The 23015-nt window shown below is 36.0% G+C and overlaps 1 protein-coding gene across 1 annotated transcript in view; it reads left to right on the top strand.

The window, feature by feature from the left end:
* Positions 1-20921, top strand: part of LUZP2 (leucine zipper protein 2) — a gene marked incomplete at both ends in the record, with an annotated part of 465699 nt that extends 444778 nt beyond the window's left edge. Inside the window, 3 exons of the mRNA XM_082627973.1 lie at positions 908-1000; positions 19968-20054; positions 20823-20921. Coding sequence (XP_082484099.1) covers positions 908-1000; positions 19968-20054; positions 20823-20921 — 279 coding nt within the window. The remainder of the gene's footprint in view (positions 1-907; positions 1001-19967; positions 20055-20822) is intronic.
* Positions 20922-23015: the final 2094 nt, after the last annotated feature.

Below are 23015 nucleotides of genomic sequence, written 5' to 3'. Positions count from 1 at the left end.
TGGCAAACCTCTATCTCAGCCCTTATGTTGTACTGTCAGTTTTATTTTATTGATTGACTCCCAGTATCATTCAAGTCTCTGTGATTACAAGCAGTCAACATTGAACCTTACCAAATTAAATGAAGGAGCTTTAATGATAGAACATCAGGAGCTCATACTATCCAGGAGAAGACAGAAGTAACAAAGCTGGGAATGGGCAGAAGCAGAGGGTGCTTCAGAAGACTAGGAATGTGAACCATAAGAAGTGTCTCATTGTAGAAATAACTTGGACAAGTCACCCTACTGGAACTAATGTACCTATTTCAGGCCTCTTTTTAATCAAGTCAGTATTTAATTTCAAGAATAAAGTTTCCAAAGACCTAACTTGGATCGTATGCATTGGCATTTCTGTGTAGAAAGTAGCACAGAGAAATTTATAATAATATTTAGGGTTTCTGGAGATATAAAACAGTACTTTGTTAGTGAAGCATTGGAGTGAGTATAATTCTCTCTTGTAAATTACAGTGAGATGTTAGAAAACATCTTATTTCCTATTAAAAAAACAAGATGTGTGCTTATTATTTCCCAGATATACTGGGGCTTAAAATAAAGAGAAACGATAGGATTCCTGTTTTTTTGAGGAACCAGGATCCTTAAAATAAAAGCTTATTATGCAAGAAATAAATATTTACAGTGGGAAAATAATCCCATTGGACAGCACTAATATAAAATTGAATAGAAATTATTTAATTTCACAGTTAATATTTAAGGTACAGTTTTTAAGGTCTCTGATATATATAACTTTTCATTTTATTCTTTTTCTTTGAGTGTGATGTTGCCATTGTATCATGCTTTACAATAGTCGTAGGAACTCTCTGTTGAATCTATTTCTCTCTTTTTTTAATGTTCTCTCTCTTTCTCTCTCAAGGCTCAACAAACCACTTCTGAAGCCCATGAGAGCTCTCAAGTTGAGACTACAAAGGAAGAATATCTGAGTACCCCTGAGTGCGATACTCAAATTGTAAGATTAATTTAAAATGTTTTTAACAACATTCAGCATGAAAACAAGGACATAAGCATTTTAACAACCCTAGTTTATGCCACCATGAAACTTTCTATTTATATGTAATATCTACTATCTAAAGAGTGTACTTTTAAATTTGAAAATGCAGATAGATATGAATCATGTAGGTGTTCCACTAGGAAATGTAATCAGACAATTAGGGGTGCTATGAACTTGAATTGCTAGAGCGGTAAGGGAGTCATTCCCACAATCACATGACAGAAAGCTATTAAAATATTAAAAACAAACACAAACAAACAGAACCCCAAACAAAGAATGTGATTCAATAATATTCTCCCCAAGAAGCAAATAAACCCTGCATTATAGAGACATTACATTAGAGGAAGGGAGATTCTTACCCTTCAAATGATAATAGGAAATATGGAACTTGTACTCTGTGCTTTCACTTGTAATAAGTGAAATGAAATTTTAGTTCTGGAACTTTGACACGATAACAGATCTATCATGTCTGGGCTTGAGGAACAGCAAATGACAACAGCTGTATTTAATAGATTCAAAGCTAGGCTTCAATCTAGTTCACAAAATGGAAATTGTCTGCTGAAACTCTTCATGATGGAAAAGAAATCAGGTGATAGCAAAGGAAATAAGACAGAATAGAAACATAAGTTAAACAAGTCTATCTCTTTTTCCTCTATTGACTGCCAAAGTAAATTTAGAAATATAAATTTCTCAACAATTTGGCCTTCACATCTTTGTATATTGAAACATGTTCCAAAGCCATACAATTTAGAATTTAAGGTTAGTGAGAAGTAGAAATAAAATATTCTGCAATTTACTTCCAAGGAAGGAAGAAGTCAAGAAGGTTTGGGGCAGGAAGGAACATTTTTGCTGTAGTTTGAAGAACAGATAGGTCTCTGACAGTGTGAGTGAATTTGCAGAGACAAGAAAACATCTGAATAGAGTGGGCTTCCCTGGTGGCGCAGTGCTTGAGAGTCTGCCTGCCGGTGCAGGGGACATGGGTTTGTGCCCCGGTCTGGGAGGATCCCACATGCCGCAGAGTGGCTGGGCCCGTGAGCCATGGCCACTGGGCCTGCGCGTCCAGAGCCTGTGCTCCGCGACAGGAGAGGCCACAGCAGTGAGAGGCCCGCGTACCACAAAAAGAAAAAAAAAAGGAAAAGAAAACATCTGAATAATATGAGTAGAGAGTAGCATACAGAAAATGGTGGGATGTTGCCTAAGAAGATAATTTGGGACTTAAGTGGGAGGGGCACTGGATTCCCAAGCTAAGGAGTTTGGTTTGAATTAGGGATATAGTTAAGATTTTCAAATGTTTATGTCCAGTTAAATGATAATACCATTGGGTTAATTTTAAGGAGAGTGCCCTTGTTTCTTGATATACTTTCCTAAAACTACCAAAAAATCATTTTGCAGTATATACGTATATCAAATCATTATGTTGTACACCTAAAACTAATACAATGTTACATGTCAATTATATCTCAATTTTTAAAAATTAAAAATAAATAAGAATTTTGGAAGCTTCTGGCCTGCACCCTTATGGGTAATGCTCAGGCTTGATCCTTCAATGTCCTGCTTTGAGCCCTTGGATTAGGAGGAATTCAGTTGCTTTTTTCCTGCCCTTGTACTGGTGTATCAGTGCCTTGAGCAAATCATTCACGCCATGAGGTGGCCAAAATATCTGAAAGGACAAAGAACCAGGACTTCGTCAAACTTAACAAACAAACAAAATAGTCCCACTGAAGGCAAACCTGAAAAGTTCTATACGTTTTGCTAAGATTCCCCAAAGCAATATTTTGATCTACTTTTCTTGTCAAGAGAGAGGCATAAATTCTTTATTTGTTGTTTGTTTGTTCCACTCTCTTTCTACTTTTGTTGTCCTTCCTTGTCACTAGCTGCTCCTCTGCCTTCAGTAAGTCCCATAAGCATCTACTGCCTTGGTGGAGGCCCCGATCTGGGTCCCTTCAAAAAGCTGCCTCCACCTATACCAGCATGAATGCTCTCGCTCTAACCTGATTTCAGTTCCCTAGATTTTAGTCTTTGAAATCTCTACTTCCAAGCAGTTACACTTTCTAGTGCAGAGAGTGCTCAATATTTATAGGCTGTAGACTCAGTTACATTTAAAGGCCAAGAGAGTAATATAAATGAATGAGATAAGCCAGGTGTAAGCAGTAGGAATTAATGAGATTGCTGTGAACATCAGTTTTCCAATTCTACATCAGTAGCTGTTAGCCCTGTCCTCACTGTAGTATCACATGGAGGGTTTTTATAAAATACTGATGACCAGGACCAACCTCAGAAAAACTGACTCAGAAAGAAAGAAATTAGAACACTCCCTAACACCACACACAAAAATAAACTAAAAATGGATTAAAGATCTAAATGTAAGACCAGACACTATAAAACTCTTAGAGGAAAACATAGACAGAACACTCTTTGACATAAATCACAGCAAGATCTTTTTTGACCCACCTCCTAGAGTAATGAAAATAAAAACAAAAGTAAACAAATGGAACCTAATGAAACTTAAAAGCCTTTGCACAGCAAAGGAAACCATAAACAATACGAAAAGACAACCCTCAGAATGGGAGAAAATATTTGCAAATGAAGCAACTGACAAAGGAGTAATCTCCAAAATATACAAACAGCTCATGCAGCTCAACATCAAAAAAAACAAATGACCCAATCAAAAAATCGGCAGAAGACCTAAATAGACATTTCTCCAAAGAAGATATACAGATGGCCAACAAACACATGAAAGGATGCCAACATTACTAATTAGAGAAATGCAAATCGAAACTACAATGAGGTATCACCTCACACTGGTTAGAATGGCCATCATCAAAAAATCTACAAACAGTAAATACTGAAGAGGGTGTGGAGAAAAAGGAACCCTCTTGCACTGTTGGTGGGAATGTAAATTGATACAGCCACTATAGAGAACAGTATGGAGGTTCCTTAAAAAACTAAAAATAGAACTACCATATGACCCAGCAGTCCCACTACTGGGCATATAGCCAGAGAAAAACATAATTCAAAAGCACACATGCACCTCAGTGTTCATCGCAGCACTGTTTACAATAGCCAGGACATGGAAGCAACTTAAATGTCCATCAGGAGAGGAATAGATAAGGAAGATGTGGTACATATATACAGTGGAATATTACTCAGCCATAAAAAGGAATGAAATTGGGTCGTTTGTAGAGACGTGGATGGACCTAGAGAGTGTCATACAGAGTGAAGTAAGTCAGAAAGAGAAAAACAAATATCGTATATTAACACATATATGTAGAATGTAGAAAAATGGTATAGATGATCTTATTTGCAAAGCAGAAATAGAGACACAGACGTAGAGAACAAAAGTATGGTTACCAAGGGGGGAAGGTGGGGTGGGATGAATTGGGAGATTGGGGTTGACATATATAAACTATTAATACTGTGTATAAAATAGATAACTATTGAGAACCTACTATATAGCACAGGCAACTCTACTTAGTGCTCTATGGTGACCTAAATGGGAAGGAAATCCAAAAAAGAGAGGATATATGTATATGTATAGCTGATTCACTTAGCTCTAGAGTAGAAACTAACACAACATTAGCAACTATAATCCAATAAAAATTAATTAAAAAAAAGAAAAATTGACTCAGCATCTTGGTATGTGGAGTCTAGACATTAATTGTATATATCGTTTAACTTCTCCAGGTGATTCTAATGTACAGGCCAGTTTTACTAAAAAATGTGTTTCACATGTACACGATTATTAAAGTCATGTGAGGAGTTTTTAAAAATTAAGATTTTGAGAAACTCTTCAGTAAGTTCTAAATAAATAGGACTAAGGGTAACCATTTTATAACGTGGACTTGACAACACTCTTCCCAGGTGATTCTTAATTTGAAAAACATTGGTTTAGATAAGACATAATCCCTTTAGAGTGTTGTTTAGTAATAGAGTTTCTGCTTCTCAGACTCTGCTATATTTGCATTTAAAGACAGCAATGCCTAAATAAGGCTCTGTAATGGTAGTATGATGTGACTTTTGCTAGTAGGTAGAGGGGGTCCATCCCAGAGCCCTTTGTTTATTTTGCAGCCATATATAAGAGAAGCACAGATGTAGGACTGTGAAATTGATCAGGAAGCTGATGTGTGATTTTATCCATAACTAAGCCTTCCCTTGAGAGAGCTAGTGGACCATTATCTCCCCAAGCTATAGTTCTCAGAGTATAATTAACCTTAAGCGTGGAGAGCTCTATAGTTCCTTTCTAGCATTCCCCAATAATAAGAGAATAATTCTGATGACTTCCTCCACCTTACAGGAAAAAGTGGGAGGATCTTTGGATCTATGAGAACTGCTGTTACTCAGCTTGTCTAAATTCACCCAAAATATTCTGATTTGTGTTAAATAGCATGAAATGCATTGCTTTCGTTTCAATACAGCAATGTGAAAATAGCTTCAACTTGACTCTAACGAACTGGAGACTCAAGCTCCAGTTTGGGTTGCTTTAATCGAGTATCCAAATAAGATATCAAAACAATTTCATAAAGAAAAAACAAAATAAATTTACCTCCTCTTCTGATAAAGGGATTGGTGCATTTTCTGTTGTAGGAAGGATAGTTTTATCATGTTAGGCAGAAGTATAATCTTATTGTCTTTATTTGGAGATTGAGTATGGTTAAAAGATGCATAGATGTGCCAAGTTGATAAAAGATAGATTTGTGATGATTAACTTTATGTGTCAAAATGACTGAGCTAAGGGATGCCCAGAGAGCTGGTAAAACATTTTTTCTGAGTATGTCTGACAGGATGTTTCCAGAAGAGATTAGCATTTGAATCAGTAGACTAAGAAAAGATCTTCCCTCTTAAATATGGCAGGCATCATCTAATCCCATGAAGGCCCAAATAGAACGAAAAGATTGAGGAAGTACAAATTCTCTTTCCCTTTGAGCTGGGATGTATACCTTCTTCTTCCCTCAGACATCAGAGCTCTTGCTTCTGGGGCCTTCCAACTCCGGGACTTAACACCAGCAGGCCACCCACCCCCGTTTTCAGGCTTTGGCCTCGGGTTGGGAGTTACAACATCAACTCCCCTGATTCGCAGCCCTTTGGACTTGGACTGAATTATGCCACCAGCTTTCCTGGTTCTCCAGCTTACAGAGAGCATATCATGGGATGTCTCATCTTCCATAATCACATGAGCAAATTCCCATAAAAAAACTCCTCTTAAATATCTATGTATATATTCTATTAGTTCTGCTTCCCTGGACAACCTAATACAATCATTTTTCCATATTTATATTTTGTGTATTTTGTGTGTTTTGAAATATTGACATCAGTTTTTTTATAAAAGACTTTTTTCTTTAATCAGAGATCCATCAGTGTTACTTAGCTTTCTACAGAGAGAAAGTAGATGGTAGTTGTTGAGTTAAATTTTTACTTTAGTGCCCTTACTTGACAAAATTAATAGTTGACAAATTTATTCCCATTTCTTTTTTTTTTAAATGTCTTTTTCTGCTCTATGAAATTCAAAAATGTAGAAACTACTAAATGAGAAAATTTTTTAAATAATAAAAGTAAGATAAAATAGGGACCTGAATGAAGCCAATAACAAATTATTGAGAGCATGATATAAACAGAATATCAAAAAGAGAAATACACAGGACTTTGTGTTCAAGCAAAGATGCAGGAATAAGGATGAAGTCTAATATGAACCCCAATTTTCATGTTGGCTGACTGGAGCAATTATATTGTTATTCTCAAACAAAATAAACTACTACAGGAGAAATTTTAAGTTAATTTTTGTTTATTTACTTCTGAACAGAAGAGGTTCATACTCTCTTAAAAACTAGAATGGAGGGCCTCCCTGGTGGCGCAGTGGTTGAGAGTCCGCCTGCCGATGCAGGGGATACGGGTTCGTGCCCCGGTCTGGGAGGATCCCATGTGCCGCGGAGCGGCTGGGCCCGTGAGCCATGGCCGCTGAGCCTGTGCGTCCGGAGCCTGTGCTCCACAACGGGAGAGGCCGCAGCAGTGAGAGGCCCACGTACAGCAAAAAAAATAAAAATAAAAAAATAAAAATAAAAAAAAAACTAGAATGGACAAAAATGCACATTGGAGCTAATTATTTGTGAAAAATATCACAGTTTTTAAAAGCATGTTATTTGCATGCTGTAAAAATCACACATTTTAACTATATATTTCAATTATTCATTTAATTTACTGAGTTGTGTAACCATTACCACAGTCCAGTTTTAGAACATTTCTATCTTTCTAATAAGATCCCCCATGCCATTTTTTACAGTTAATCTCTATAAAGACAGTCACTAACCTAGTTTCTATCAGTATAGATTTGCCTTTTCTGTAAATTTTATATAAATTAATCATATAGTGTGTGATATTTTGCATCTTGCTTCTTTCATATAGCACAATGACTTTAAGGTTCATCCATATTATAATATGTGTCAGTACTTTGTTCCTTTTTATTCTGAATAGAATCCGTTATATGGTTTTACCATATTTTCTTTATCCATTCACCATCTGATAACTTTTTGATTTTTTCCACTTTTTGGCTATTATGAATAATGATACCATGAACATTTACATAAACATCTTTGTGTGGACATATGTTTTATTTTTCTTGAGCAGATACCCAGAAGTAGCATGGGATATGGTAAATTCTTCCTTAACTGGTTAAGAAACAGACAAACTTTTCCAAGGTGGCTGCACCATTTTACATCCTAATTGGGAATGTATGAGAGTTTTATTTTCTCTACATCTTTGACACCACTTGTTACTGTGGTGTTATTTTTGCTTAAAAAGCAAATTCTAGTGAGTGTGAAGTCAAATTTCATTGCAGGCTTAATTGTTAATTCCCTAATGGTTAATAATTTGAGCATATTTGTATATACTTATTAGCAAGTCATATATTTTCTTTGGTGAAATTTCTATTCAAATAGTTTCCCCGTGCTCTGCTGGGTTGTTTGTCTTTTCAGTGTTGAGTAGTAAGATTCCTTATATATTCTGGATGTAAATCCTTTACCAAATATATGATTTGAAAACATTTCTCTCCATATGTTTCTTGTCTTTTCATTTTCTTAATGGTGTCTTTTAAAAAGTAATTAAGTTTTTTTAGTACAGTTTTAGATTTACAGACTAATTGAGCAATAATTCAGAGAGTTCCGTATAGCAATCAGCTGTCTTTCTGTAATTTATTTCTAGTTTAGTTTCATTGCAGTCTCATGGCATACTCTACATTTGTTCAAATGCATTTTATGGCCCAGAATGCAGTCTATCTTGGTAAATGTTCCATGTGACTTTGAGAAGAATGTGTATTCTCCTCTTGTTTGATGAAGTATTCCATAAATGTCAATTAGGTCCGTTTTATCTGCAGTGTTGTTCAGATCAACTATATTCTTAGAGGTTTTCTCCCTGCTTGATATGTCCACTATTGATAGAGAGTGTTGAAGCCTTAATCTATAATAGTTGTTTGTTCTATTTCTCCTTGCAGTTCTATCAGGTTTTGACTCATGTATCTTGACATTCTGTTGTTAGGTGCATTCATGTTAAGAATTGTTATATATTTTTGTAGAATTGGCCCCTGTATTATTATACAAATGTCCCTCTTTATCTCTGATATTTTTATTGGTCTGAAGTTGGCTTTGTCAAAGGTAATATGGCTACTCCAACTTTCTTTTGATTAAGATTAGCATGGAATATCTTTCTGAGTCCCTTAACTTTTAATCAATCTGTGTCCTTATATTTAAAGTTGTTTTTGTATATACAACATCTAGTTGTGTGCTCTTCTCTTATCCCCTCTTACAATCCCTGTCTTTTATTGATATATTTAGACCCTTCACATTTAAAGTGAATATTTATATAGTTGGATTAATGTCTGCCATAATTTGTAACTGTTTTGGATTTATCACATCTTTCATGGGTTGTGAAACAACCTTATACAGAGAGTATATAGAGAGTATTTCCAGTTCCTCTATTATAACATTGCTGTCATTCATTTCACTTAACCATAAGCTGTAATTACCAAATACATTGTGTATTGTCATTTTGAACAGACTGTTATTCGTTTCATCAGTTAAGAACAAGATAAATAAAAACATTATTTTACCTTGACTTATTCCTTCTAGAATACTCTTCCTCTCTTTTTGTTGATCAGGGTTTCTGAACTCTATCATTTCCTCCTGTCTGAAGAACTTTTAACTTTTCTTGAAAGGCAGGTATACTGGTGACAAATTCCCTCAGTTTTTGTTTTTCTGAGATCTTTATTTTTTCTTCACTTTTGACGGATAATTTTACTGGATAATATTTCAATTTTTTTAACACTAAATATTTCACTTCAATCTTTTCTTGCTTAAATTGTTTTTAAGTAGAAGTCTGAAGTAATTCCTATCCTTATTTCTCTGTAGTTAAGTTTTCACCTTTTGATTCTTTCAATATGTCTCTGTGGTTTTCTGCAGTTTGATGGCATGCCTAGATGTAATTTTGTTTTTCTAATCTTCCAGGATTTGTGATTGAGTTCTGTCATTACCTTTGGGGAACTCTTATCATTCTTACTTCAAATATGTCCTCTGTTATTTTCTTATCCTTCTAGTATTTCCATTACCTCTACATTGCAGGTTTTCTAATTGTTTTACAAATCTGGACATTCTGTCCATTGTTTAAACCCTTTTATCTTTGCATCTATTTGGTACCTTTCTATCAACCTGTCTTCAAGTTCACCGATTTTTTTCAGTGGGCAATGTCCAGAATATTGATGAACTCATCAAAGGCAGTTTTCATTTCTGTTACAGTGGGTTTTTTTTTGTTTTTGTTTTATTTTTAGCATTTCCATTTGATCCTTAGATTTGTCCATCTTATGCTTATATTACCCATTTGTTCATGCATTTTGTCCACTTTTCCCCTTAGAGCCCTTAACATATCAGCCACAGTTATTTTTAAACTCCCAGTCTGATACTTCCAAAACATTTGCCATTTCTGAGTCTGGCTTTATTGCTTTTTTATCTCCTCAGACTGTGTATTTTTCTTGCTTTTATAATACTTCTAATTCTTTCCCAGTTTATTAAAATATAATTGACACATTACACTATGTAAGGTTAAGGTACACAAAGTAGTGATATTCTATATCTATATATTGTGAAATGATAACCATAATAAAATTAGTTAACACGTCCATCATCTTACACAGTTAATTTGTGTGTGTGTGGTGAGAACAATTAAAATCTACTCTCTCAGCAACTTTCAAATATACAATACAGTATTGTTAACTATAGTCACTAAGGTGTACATTATATTCCCAGAACTTATCCATCTTGTAATTGCAAGTTTATACCCTTTGACCACCTTCACCTACTTTCCCAATCCCCCCTCATGCCCCCGACAACTACCCATCTGCTCTCTTTCTATGGGATTATTTTGTTTTGTTTTGTTAGATTTCATATATGTAAGTGAGATAATGTTATTTGTCTTTTTTTTCCCGATTTATTTCACTTAGCATAATCCCCTCAGTGTTTATCCATGTTGTCACAAATGGAAGGACTTCCTTCCTTTTTTGTCTGAATAATATTCATATACATATATATTCCTCTCTACATAACACTTTATTCACCTGGAAACTTAGGTTGTTTCCATGTCTCGGATATTATAAATAAGGCTGTATAACCCTCCCAGACTTCAGACAATGCTACAAAGTTACTGTAATCAAAACAGCATGGCATTGGCACAAAAACAGACATTTAGATCAATGGAACAGAATAGAGAGCTCAGAAATAAACCCACACACCTACAGTCAATTAATCTTCTACAAAGGAGGCAAGAAAATACAGGAGAAAAGACAGTCTCTTCAGCAAGTGGTGCTGGGAAAGCTGGACAGCCGCATGTAAATCAATGAAGTTAGAACACACCCGTACACCACATGCAAAAATAAACTCAAAATGGCTTAAAGACTTACATATAAAACATGACAGCATAAAACTCTTAGAAGAGAACATAGGCAAAACATTCTCTGACATAAATTGTACCAATATTTTCTTAGGTCAGTCTCCCAAGACAATAGAAATAAAAGCAAAAATAAACAAATGTGACCTAATCAAACTTACAGGCTTTTGTACAGCAAAGGAAATCATAAACTAAACAAAAAGACAACCTCCTGACTGGGAGAAAACATTTGCAAATGATGCAATCAACAGGGGCTTATTTTCCAAAGTGCACCAACAAGTCATATAACTCAATGACAAAAACAAACAAACAAACAACCCAATTGAAAAATGGGCAGAAGACCTAAATAGACATTTCTCCAAAGAAGACATACAGATGGCCAACGGACACATGAAAAATGCTCAACACTGCTAATAATTAGAGAAATGCAAATCAAAACTACAATGAGGTATCACCTCACACCAGTTAGAATGGCCATCATTAAAAAAATCTAGTCTTATTCACTCTTACTCTCCAGGACAGAAACAGATGCAACAGGTGGAAACAACTATAAGGAGGAGAATGTTTCAGTCAAACATAAAAGTGAACTCAGTGAAAAGATCTGAATATAGAATTAGCCTAGAATAGAGAATATAGTATATTATATGATTGAATAATGAAAAAGAACCATTCTGGGATGTAGTCAGGAAATGAAGCATTAGAGAAGAGGAAAAGAACTATCATGAGATCATCCCATTCTATTGCAGGATTCTATGATCATCAGCAACCTCACTGAGTGCTGATGGGAACACATACAATCTCTTAGTAAATAAATAGCAAAGGTGATTCATTTTCATTCCTGTTGGTCATGCCCTAGACTAAATAACATGGTAGAGAAAGCCTGGAAATTACCACTTTGCTGTTTCCTAACATGTCACTATGGCAAGTGATTTTGTTATTCAGATCCCTTTTCTATAAAATAGATGTCAGTGATTTTCAAACTTTTGCTTGCCTATGACTCATCAGGTCAGCCTATAAAACTGCTTGTGGTAAGGCTCCACTCCCACCGATTATTCGTCAGTAGATCTGGGACAGAGCCCAGGAATGTGTATCGTTTGAATAAACCTAGCTAGATTTTCTTCCGTCAATATTTCCTGTTAAATATTTTGAGAAACTTTAATGTTGATTTCTTACAGGTTTATCATGCTGATTGTATATCATAGATATTAAATACACAGTGTTCAGTTTTATCATGGATGTCCTTATTAGTTCAGTCTAAAAAAACTGCTCTGCAATTTTCATACTCAAGGTCTCAATATATTGTATGGACAAAGTCCTAAACTTGGAATTAGAGACCACGCATATTCTTAGATAGCTTTGTGGGTTTGTTCCACTTCTTGCCCTATGCAGCCAGGCAGGGTCGCCTAGGAAAATGGCCACTGGATTTCTTGACCCTTTTCTTAGTAGACATAGAAAACTTGAAATGGATCACCCAAAGCTTAACAGCATATTGGACTATCAGTTTTGGGGATGTTTAAATTCCTTTGAGGGCTTCCCTAGTGGCGCTGTGGTTGAGAGTCCGCCTGCCGATGCAGGGGACATGGATTCGTGCCCCGGTCCGGGAAGATCCCACATGCCATGGAGCGACTAGGCCCGTGAGCCATGGACGCTGGGCCTGCGCATCCAGAGCCTGTGCTCCACAACGGGAGAGGCCACAACAGTGAGAGGCCCACGTACAGCAAAAAAAAGAAAAAAAAGAAAAGAAAAAAAGAAATTCCTTTGAAAGCAGCTTTGCGTCAATGGTAATTTTGGAGTCACAGGGAGAAAGCAAAGGATGTACCTGTTTCATCCCATTTTCCTGCAGTTTGCAAATGTGCCTCATATTGTTTAATAGCATATCAAGAATTAAAGACATTGAACATTTTATTTTAATTTCCACATAGGGATTGAGACTTACTATTCAATGTAGATGTGCTTTACAGTGTTTCTGACTGCTCTCGGTCGCACACACTTAACTTTTCTTAATGTGCTGAGGAACCGAAAGGCAGCAGTGGCTTATGTTTAGCATTGGAAGCACTCCTCGCTCAGATTCTTGCCATCACACCTGCTTACAAGTCCCTGACCAAAGGGAATTTATTCAACAGCAAAGCTCTGTCCAGGGAAATGAGAGGAGAAAATGTGCAGGAAATAAACCTAGATCTGCGAGTAGAAAATTATGCCAGCATTTTCATGCTAAAACAATTTTGGCAGAGATTTAAAAAGTCCTAGTTTGCAATTATATCCAATATTCACTGTGTGTCATTTGATGCCCTGGTGAGCCGTTGGCAGACATTAGCTTAACAGAATTTTCTAGGCAAGTCATGCCCTGCTGTAATTGGGCTTAGAGACCATATACCATTGTCATTCTGGGCTACATTCCATCAGACCATCTGAAGAGGTTGGCTTCATACAAGGCATTCTTCATTGTGCTACTGTGGTATTTTTTTTTTTAAGAAGGAAAAGGCATGCCTCCAGATTACATGGGAAGTATAGATAGTTTCCTAAGGGCTTTAGAATAAAATTCTGCTTTTTACATTAGATAATAAATTTCCATGTTTACCCTCCTATAACATCTTAATTTTCTTTTTTCTTTTTTTTTTTTTTTTTTTTTTTTTTTTTTGCGGTACGCGGGCCTCTCACTGTTGTGGCCTTTCCCGTTGCAGAGCACAGGCTCCAGATGCGCAGGCTCAGTGGCTATGGCTCACGGGCCTAGCTGCTCCGCGGCATGTGGGATCTTCCCGGACCGGGGCGCGAACCCATGTCCCCTGCATCGGCAGGCGGACTCTCAACGACTGCTCCACCAGGGAAGCCCTATAACATCTTAATTTAAAGCATGCAAAATGTTAACTTAATTATTATTTCTTACCAGGAATCATATAGAAACCATAAGAATAATGATTAACTTATAATTTGGAAAATACAAATAACCCAGTAAGCATGTTGATAATTATTATAAGGAAATTCGCCAAACAGTGATGTGCAAATACAAAGGTTAAATTGGTCAATAACTCTTTGACCCCTCCTACCTTCCCTGAGACATAATGATTTTCACCTCTGGGTCTCCATAGTACTTGGTTTATACACATATTTTATCCTGTATCACAGTCCATCTTGCATGTTGATTATTTGTATAAGGTTCTCATTCTGCATTAGATAATAAGCAATTTGAGGACAGAGACTATAAAAGTATTGACATTTCCTTCAGCACCAAACAAAATAGTCATCTTAATAGATGCTTGTAAATATTTTTCCAAAATATCTAAAATTATGAAGTTTCATAAGTTATGAAATTATGAAGTTACTTTTTCCAAAATATCTGAAATTATGAAATTATGAATATATAAAATTATGTGCCACTGGTGGCACAGTGGTTAAGAATCTGCCTGCCAATGCAGAGGACATGGGTTCAAGCCCTTGTCTGGGAAGATCCTACATGCTGCAGAGCAACTAAGCCTATGAGCCACAACTACTGAGCCTGTTGCTCTAGAACCTGTGAGCCACAACTACTGAGCCCGCGTGCTACAACTACTGAAGCTCGTGCACATAGAGCCTGTGCTCTGCAACAACAGAAGCCACAGCAATGAGAAGCCCATGCACCATAACGAAGAGCAGCCTCCACTCACCACAACTAGAGAAAGCCCACACGCAGCAATGAAGACCCAATGCAGCTAAAAAATTTTTTTAAATAAAATAAAATTAATTAATTAAAAAATAAGAAAAAGAATCCTCCTGCCAATGCAGGGGACACGGGTTCGAGCTCTGGTCCAGGAAGATCCCACATGCCACGGAGCAACTAAGCCCGTGCACCACAACTGCTGAGTCTGTGCTCTAGAGCCAATGAGCCACAACTACTGAGCCCACATGCCACAGCTACTGAAGCCTGTGTACCTAGAGCCGATGCTCCGCAACAAGAGAAGCCACCACTATGAGAAGCCCGTGCAGTGCAACGATGTGTAGCCCCCAGCTCGCCGCAACTAGAGAAAGCCTGCACTCAGCAACAAAGACCCAATGCAGCCAAAAATAAATAAATACATTAATTAATTAAAAATAAATAAATGAATAAAACTATGAAGTTAGACAGGGCTTCATGTTTCAAAATTTTAACTATTTTGTGTGAAGGATGAAGAATTATGGTTCAGAGAGGTAATGTGACTTGCCTAGAGGAGCCTGGTTAGGAAGCATCAGTGTCAGACCCTGTCTCCCTCCCACTCCTCTATTCCTCTGTTAACTGAATTCAGAGCCATCACTTTGATCCAGCATTACATTTTTAATCTTTGAACTTCTTTTCTAGTTTCTACCCTTTTTAATATTAAAACAGTACTAAAGGGCTTCCCTGGTGGCGCAGTGCTTGAGAGTCCACCTACCAATGCAGGGGACATGGGTTCGTGTCCCTGTCCGGGAAGATCCCACATGCCACAGAGCGGCTGGGCCCGTGAGCCATGGCCGCTGAGCCTGCGCATCTAGAGCCTGTGCTCCGCAACGGGAGAGGCCACAACAGTGAGAGGCCCGCGTACAGCAAAAAAAAAAAAACAAAAAAAAACAAAAAACAAAAACAAAAACAGTACTAAAGTATCATTCTGTAATAAACATTAAAAAACTCATTTCATACACAAGAGTGACGAGAGAAAAATTTAGCCAAAATGTGTTTGTTTCTAAAAATCTTGGTCCTTAATTCCATTTTTTCTCCTTTACAGTATTCTGAAAATCATGCTTGTTTTTAGCCTCCAGCTTGTCCCAGATATTAATTAAATATGAAGAATGAGTTGGACTTTTTAACTGTCAGAGATATTTTTTCTTTGTAAAATTTCAGGTTGCCCAGTTATGCATTTGCATTAAGTATTTTGAGTTCTTTTAAAGTTTTAGAGAAAGGTCATAAGAGGAGCACCTAATATGTGCAAAATACTCCTTTAGGAACCATTCTATAGTTTTATTTAATCTAAATCTTCCAAAAATCCTGTCAGGTAGGGATCATTTTGCCTACCCCACAGATAAGGAGTCAGAACCTCCTTAAGATGAAGTAACTTTCCCAAGTGTATACAGCAAATAAGGGCTAAAGCAATTCTAACCTGAGACGGGCTCTTTCCTCCCTTCACCTAGCCGAGTTACCTACTTTGTATCATGTCACTTGATGTCAAAATTTTGAATTATCCCAATTTTACAAATGAGGGAAAATTGAGGTTAAATTGGTATTTCCTACCATCATTCCAAGCAGGACAGGTACTGCCCTGTCATGAAGTTTTCAACAGTATAGTAATGTAGAAAATAGACATTTAATAGTCAAATAACAAAATATTAGCAGATTTTCCATGAATCAATCTCTCTCTCTCTCTCTCTCTCTCTGCCTCTCAAGAACAATTTCTTTTGACATTTGATCCTTTATATAATTTTAGTATTAAAATGTTATTTCTTTTCTGAAATATTGTTGAAAAATAGCAATATGTTGTGCTTGTTGGTTTATTTGTTCTAATGTTAAAATTTGTTTGTCACTGGTGTTTAATTTTATTCTTCTGTAAAATACCAAAGTTTGGAACCGCAATGTTCATTATCAGAGATAGTGGGAGATGGAGTTGGGACTCAAATTCATTTGTATGTGACTCCTGTTAATTATTAAGGAAACCCCAGTATTAGAGTCTGCCCCACCATTGTAGGATTATGTATTTTTTCCTACAGGGGTAAATAATTAAAAGGGCTTGTCTCAACTAAACTTGTTGTTACTTTGCCTACTTTTGTGGCCATAATATAACATTTTGTCAGATGGTAGTTTGTTGCCCAAAGTGCAGAAACAAACTGGTTATTCTGGTGGTGTTGGGGAAGACGTATATGTGAGAAAGAGCATGTAATCACTTTAATAAAGATACGTTCATGGCTCATCCCATTTCATAATTTACAGACCCAGCTGTGGTCCTCCCTAGGTCACCTGTATAATTAATAGGTGAGCTGCATACTGAAGTAGCTGAATCTGTGCAGACTTTCCTGATCATTCTTCATATTTTATTACTTGAGTTTCTAGAAATAGGCAGTATACTCGTCAGGTTGAATTTTATCTAATTGAGAGAGTATTTTGAAGGCTTGTACCTTCAGGAGTGCTTATATCTGTTGCCTTTCTGAGAAACACTAGGAATTTTATGAACCCCATCTCATGAAGTTTCCACAATGCCTGTGAGGCAAACAAAAAATAAATTTAAAGGTTGCGTTCATTATAAGATCAAAATATCAAAAAAGGTTGGAGCTGTCTTCCAGCCACGTAATATTTTCTTTACTGTTGAAATTTAATAAGTATTCATTGTTCAGATCATCAAAGACTTGTCTCAAATAGTCAGCTGTGCTTGCATTAATGAAAGAACATACTCCACCATAAATCCCACAGTACCTTTCTCATGACAATGACCTCAAGTAATAATTCATACACAAAAAACGGTTTTGGGGTCAAATAGATTTGGCAAATGGTTATATCATATCTCCTAAGAGATTTATAATGCATTTGTACACTACAAAGAAGTGGATTTCAAATTTCACTGTGCATTTGAATTGCTGGATTGCTGATTAAAAATGCAAGCCCTATATTTGTAGGACTGAATTATCACCCAGGAGTATTATTTTTTAACAAGCACCTTATATGATTATGCGAGCAGAGCATTCAAGACGAAAGCTTTAAGAAATTGTGTGTTAAAGGCTCTTAGAAGAACTACCTTAAATACCACTGTTTAATGTTCAAATAAACTTTTTCTCCAAAGTTATGTGATTTATGAACTCCATTATTCCAAAATATCTATGGGGAAACCTTACACTCTGCAGGTTACTTTCTGCATTCTGAGCTTGATTTAGTACATTTATTTTAGTTTTTTTTCCCCAAGGCTGAAAGCAAGTATAATAAAAACAAAGGTCAGTTGTATTATTACAGTAAAAACAAAACAGTTATAATATTCCAGGGAAATTTTAGTTTCTAGGTCTAACTCAAACCCGTACAACATAAAAAGAAAAAAAAATTCTTAGGTAGTGTAGAAGATTCCTCTGTGTAGATGCCTAAAATTCTTTGGACTAAGGCACTCAAGGTTTTGACTACTGATTTCTATTAATATAGTTATAATCTTACTTTTCCACTATACTATAGGCTTATTTTGAAGAAGGGGCTATGCACAACCATTTTGGAGCTTTTATCAAATATAACTAAATCTCATATGAAAAACTCAGGCATTTATGAAAATTCTAAAAGACTGAAATATTTTCATAGCCAATGTTTGTTTTATTCATTTATTATTTATTTAGTGATTAGATATTGACCACTTGCTATCTAATAGGCATCTAGCTGGGATCTAGGGCTGATACATGTAGCCTCTATCTTCAAGGAACTTACAATATATCAAAGAGTCAGACATGCATATACATATAAAAACATTAAATGTGCTAATGTTTCTAATGCATTGTACCTTTAGAGCAGGAGAGTGTGATGAGCCTACCTAGTGGTGAAAATGTTGTGCTAGGAGGGAACAAGTAGCTGGTCTTCAGGATCTCCCAGTGAAGAGAGACTTTTATGAAGGTGGAGGGAAAGAGCATATTACACAGACACAGAAGGGTAAAGTAACATGAGTGTTCAATTAAGAGCCATGTAGAGCAAGAATAGGGAGCATGTGCAAATGACTTTGCTCTCAGATTTGAATTGGAGTATGCAACTTCTTTAGTTATCATCCACTCCTAGAATTTATGGAAAGTTAGAGTTCAAAGCCAGCTTAGGTATCCTCCTTGACTTCAAAGAAAGAAACTGACTTGTTCAAGGTTAGAGTTACACAGTGGCCATGAACTATTAAACTCCCAGTCTCCATTTTTTACGTTTTATACAGGGAAAGGATTACAGAAAAATCACTAAAAAAAAGTACATATTCTTACATTAAACAATTTTTAGTTACTTTAAAATGTGTTTAAAATAAAAAAGATGAAAATAAAAGGAAGAGATGAAGGGAGAATGAGAGTCAGTAAGGAAAGGAGGAGGGAGACGAGGCAGACTAAGGAAGAAGGAAGAAAGAAAGGGAGGATGGAGGGAAGGAAAATTCAATATTTTAACCTTGGTTAAAATGAAAAATGAAGGGCAACTGGAATATGCTGCCAGTAATTCATTTGCTTCAGGACTATTGAGGCTAATAAGTAAGATGAGATTTCCTGGTTAGTAAAATATATGATCTTCTTCCCAGAAATATAATCTTTTTTAAGATGTTGAAGTTTTTTGCTAGACAGATTGATGATGTTGACCGAAAACAAATAGACTGACTGACATTTCTTCAGCAATGATGGGTTTGTTTGGGATCAGCAGAGAATTACAGTTTGGAGTCTGTAACTATGGTGAGCAAGGTACAAGTGCCCACAAGGCAAAGGAAAAAGAATTCTTTCCTAGAGGGGAAAAGAAAGTTGGAAGGGCTACAGTAAACAACGAGTCCATGGCTTTTCATGGGCTGAGTTGTTGCCAGGAAAGAAGAGGGGTCTTTCTTCGTCTTGTTGGGCTCTGCTATTGCTGCAAGGTGTGAGAGCGCCCCCTTCTGGTCTCCTGACTCTATTTAATTGTGATTCCAGTTTATTAATTTTTTACAACGATCATATTGTTTAAGTTGTTTCCTGGCTTGCAATATTGATGTCTGGCAGGCATAAAGACCGTGGACATATTTAGATCCTAGAGTCTAGACACATCACGTATATAGAATATAGGAGTTTTGTCACTCTTTCCTTTTTAAAAATTTTTGCAAAGAAAGAACTTTCCATTGGAATTGAGCTTTTGTTGTAGCAGCCGACTGTCATAAGCATCACTAAGATTCCCAAATGGACTATGAATGCTTGCCCATTCCCTGGGATCCCACTAATGTTGTGATAAATTTGTCCCTAGTTTGACCTTTCACTTTGTCTCAAAGTGAAGGAAGTTTTCAATGGGAAGATTTCAGAGGAGATTTTCTATTCCCTCCCTTCATTTAATTTAACTTCATTGACCTATTTTCAATCGCAGCTTTTACAGGGGAACACGACCTGTTCAATGAAGCACAAAGAAAATCCTGCAAGCAATGACACTGCAGAATCAGAACCTGTCCCACAGGTATTTGGTTTTGTTTGTTTGTTTGTTTGTTTTGATTGTCAGAAGGCACTTTTTGAAGCTATTGGGTTCCATGATTTTCTCTCTTGCTTTAGCTAAAGCAGGGGTGCTGTATTACCTAATACAAGACACATCTTTCACCTATTGCCTCTGGACCTTTCCATGACCACTGTGACTGCCACTAAGCTTTTGGTTTGATTAGCTGAGGTCCTAGAAGAACAAGGGCAAGGGAGGGGTCTCACCCTTCCCTCCCCAGCAACCAAGAAGCAAAACAAAAGTAAACAGAGAACAAAAATTATACATATATTCTTTATAGGACAAAGAAGATAAAAAAGAAGACTTGAGAAAGCAGAGAAGGAAGAAAGAAGTTATATCCCCCACAAAAACAAGTAACAAAGAAACAACTCAGGAGCTTAATTCTGAACTTCTATCTGGACTGTTCTACATTTGACCAAATGTATTACATCATAGCAATTATTAGGATTCATTTTACTTAACACATTTTTAATTTGGGGGTTAGATGCATCAGAGTTGAATGGTTTGACCAAAGTTTTCTCAAAATAGTTTTTGAAATATTGCCTTTTGTGGAAAATATTTTATGTGCTTTCAAGAAGTAACAGTGTTAACATATTTACACTTATTTTCTGCCTGGCATTGGTCTTCTGTAAGATATTTGTTGAGGTACATGAGTTATTCTGTTAAGATTTTAATTTTTACATTCAACATTTTTATTTTGACTCTCCTAATTGTCTTTTCCATATTGTTTGACAGAATGTGCCGGTGCTTCCTTGTACTGAATGCGAAGAGGAAAAAAACCCGGGAAAACAATTGACCAGCACTGAAGGGAAGGCAAATAGAGAAAAAAACTGACTGTAAATACCAAGAAACTGTGTTAAAAATATCCATTTGCTATTGTCTTCATACTCTTTTTAGACCACAAGCTTGATGGAAATACTAAGTTTTTAAAGCATGCAACTTTTTCACAATTTTATGTAACTTTATACAGTAGTCTACAAATTTTCCAAAAGATTCCAGCCCAGTGATGATCCTTAAGCAATAACCTAATTAAAATGGATATCCACAGTCATACATCATCATTGTCATCAGTAAATTGCCCAGTATAAATTGGTCTTTTTTGAACTCAAATGCAATATAACATTTAGTTCTTCTGGTTCATTTGTGTATCCAGTACTTCCATGATCTTGTTTTTTAAATCAGCTAGAGAATGATTAAATGTGAATCCTCAGCATTCTTAGAATCCAAATTGAAACCATATCCTAAAGAATCTGGTCCATGCTGGTTAATTGGAGTCACTCTCCTCCAGGTTGGAATCTGTACTGACCCGAATATATTATTTATTTGAGTGTGTTCATTGCTATTCTCATTACTATTTAGAACCATGTCTAAATAATATCAAGGCAATTCCATCAGGGGTTTAGTCAATTAACAAAATTTTTTAAATATGTTTAGTATGATGTAGACAAAATATCAAGGAAGAATGACTAAATTTCTGACACGATTAGATTTTTGGCATTCTATAGACACACCCCTATGGTTGTCTGCTGGAATTACTCCAAGCTATAAATCAAGCTGTTTGAAATGCTCAGTGTGATTTTTGGTATGAAATTGGGTAATGGGATGTGGGATGGGAAGAGAGGTCCAGAATACAAATATGCAAGCAGATAATATACATTTTAAAATGAGGATTTGATGAAAGTAAAATAACCATGTAGAACTAATGAACCCCAATTTGTATATTTTGAAAACAAATGTATTATTAAAACAAATCAGTGGCTGTGGGAACCTTTGACGTTGGGACTCTGCATAGGAATACCACTGATCAAATAAATTCACTCTTGGATACTCTGAACATACCTCATAAGCAAGAGTAATTGACACTGATTGAAACGATGGGTATAGCATCAAACTTATAGACTAAAATTAATTGGTTAAATGATGCAGTTAGTTTGTCTGCATCAAATCTATTCACTTCTGCTGGTTAGACCCATTTTGTAGAAAGCATATAAAACCATTGTTTTTATAGACTGGATCTGCCAAGCCACAATTAATTTGGAGCACAGTATCCTAGCATGATCTGTAATCAATAGATGAACTTAAATTCTGGAATATGGTGGCACAACTTTGACCACAATGACATATTCAAAGAAATTTAGTGATCTGGAGAAATGCCAAACTATCATTAACAGTAAAAGTGATACTGTGATATATTCATGTAGCAATTGTAGTTGCTGAGTAATTCTGTGTCACTTATCAGTATGTTTCAGATTACAGGCTACCTAAGAAAGAGAACTAGTTTTATAGATGATTTAGAGGGTTTTTGGGTGAAATGACCAGGACAAAAGAAAAGATCAAGGTCTGAAGCTCCTGCTGACTCCTCAGCTCTAAAAATCATTTAATTCAATGAGATGGAATATTGCTAATTTCCCAGGTCCTATTCCTTGTAATTTCCATATTGTACCCAGAAACACTAACCATCTCTAAAGATTTATGAAAGGGAAGCAGATAATTTAGTTTAATTTGGGTTTACTTTCCTACCTCCACCCATGGCCCCAACTTCCCTCCCAGACCATATGGAGCCTATGGAAAGTTAATCACCATTTCACTTTAGCAAAGTATGTCTTGAGGAATCTTTGGAAATAATAAAAATTAGAGTCAGGCTGATATTTTTCCGAAAATTTTAGAGGGTAACATGATGAAAGAGAATTTGGCTCAATATTAATCAAATTTGAACAGCTTCATCTATAAATTATTTTTTCTATGCTCTAAATTCCTATTCTACTACATGATAATATAATCAATTTTCTTCTCTTAAATATTGGCATGATCAAGTGGGCTTTGAATGAATATAATGTATACATTTTTCTTTAACAATAGATAGCTTTATGCATCCTGCAGAGTTTACCGTGGTATATTCACTGTATTATTTGTTTAAAAACAAAAATG

This window comes from Mesoplodon mirus (genome assembly GCF_964341445.2).
Source record: "Mesoplodon mirus genome assembly, chromosome: 7".
NCBI classification, from domain to species: domain Eukaryota; kingdom Metazoa; phylum Chordata; class Mammalia; order Artiodactyla; family Ziphiidae; genus Mesoplodon; species Mesoplodon mirus.
This window is presented reverse-complemented; position numbering and strand designations above follow the sequence as displayed.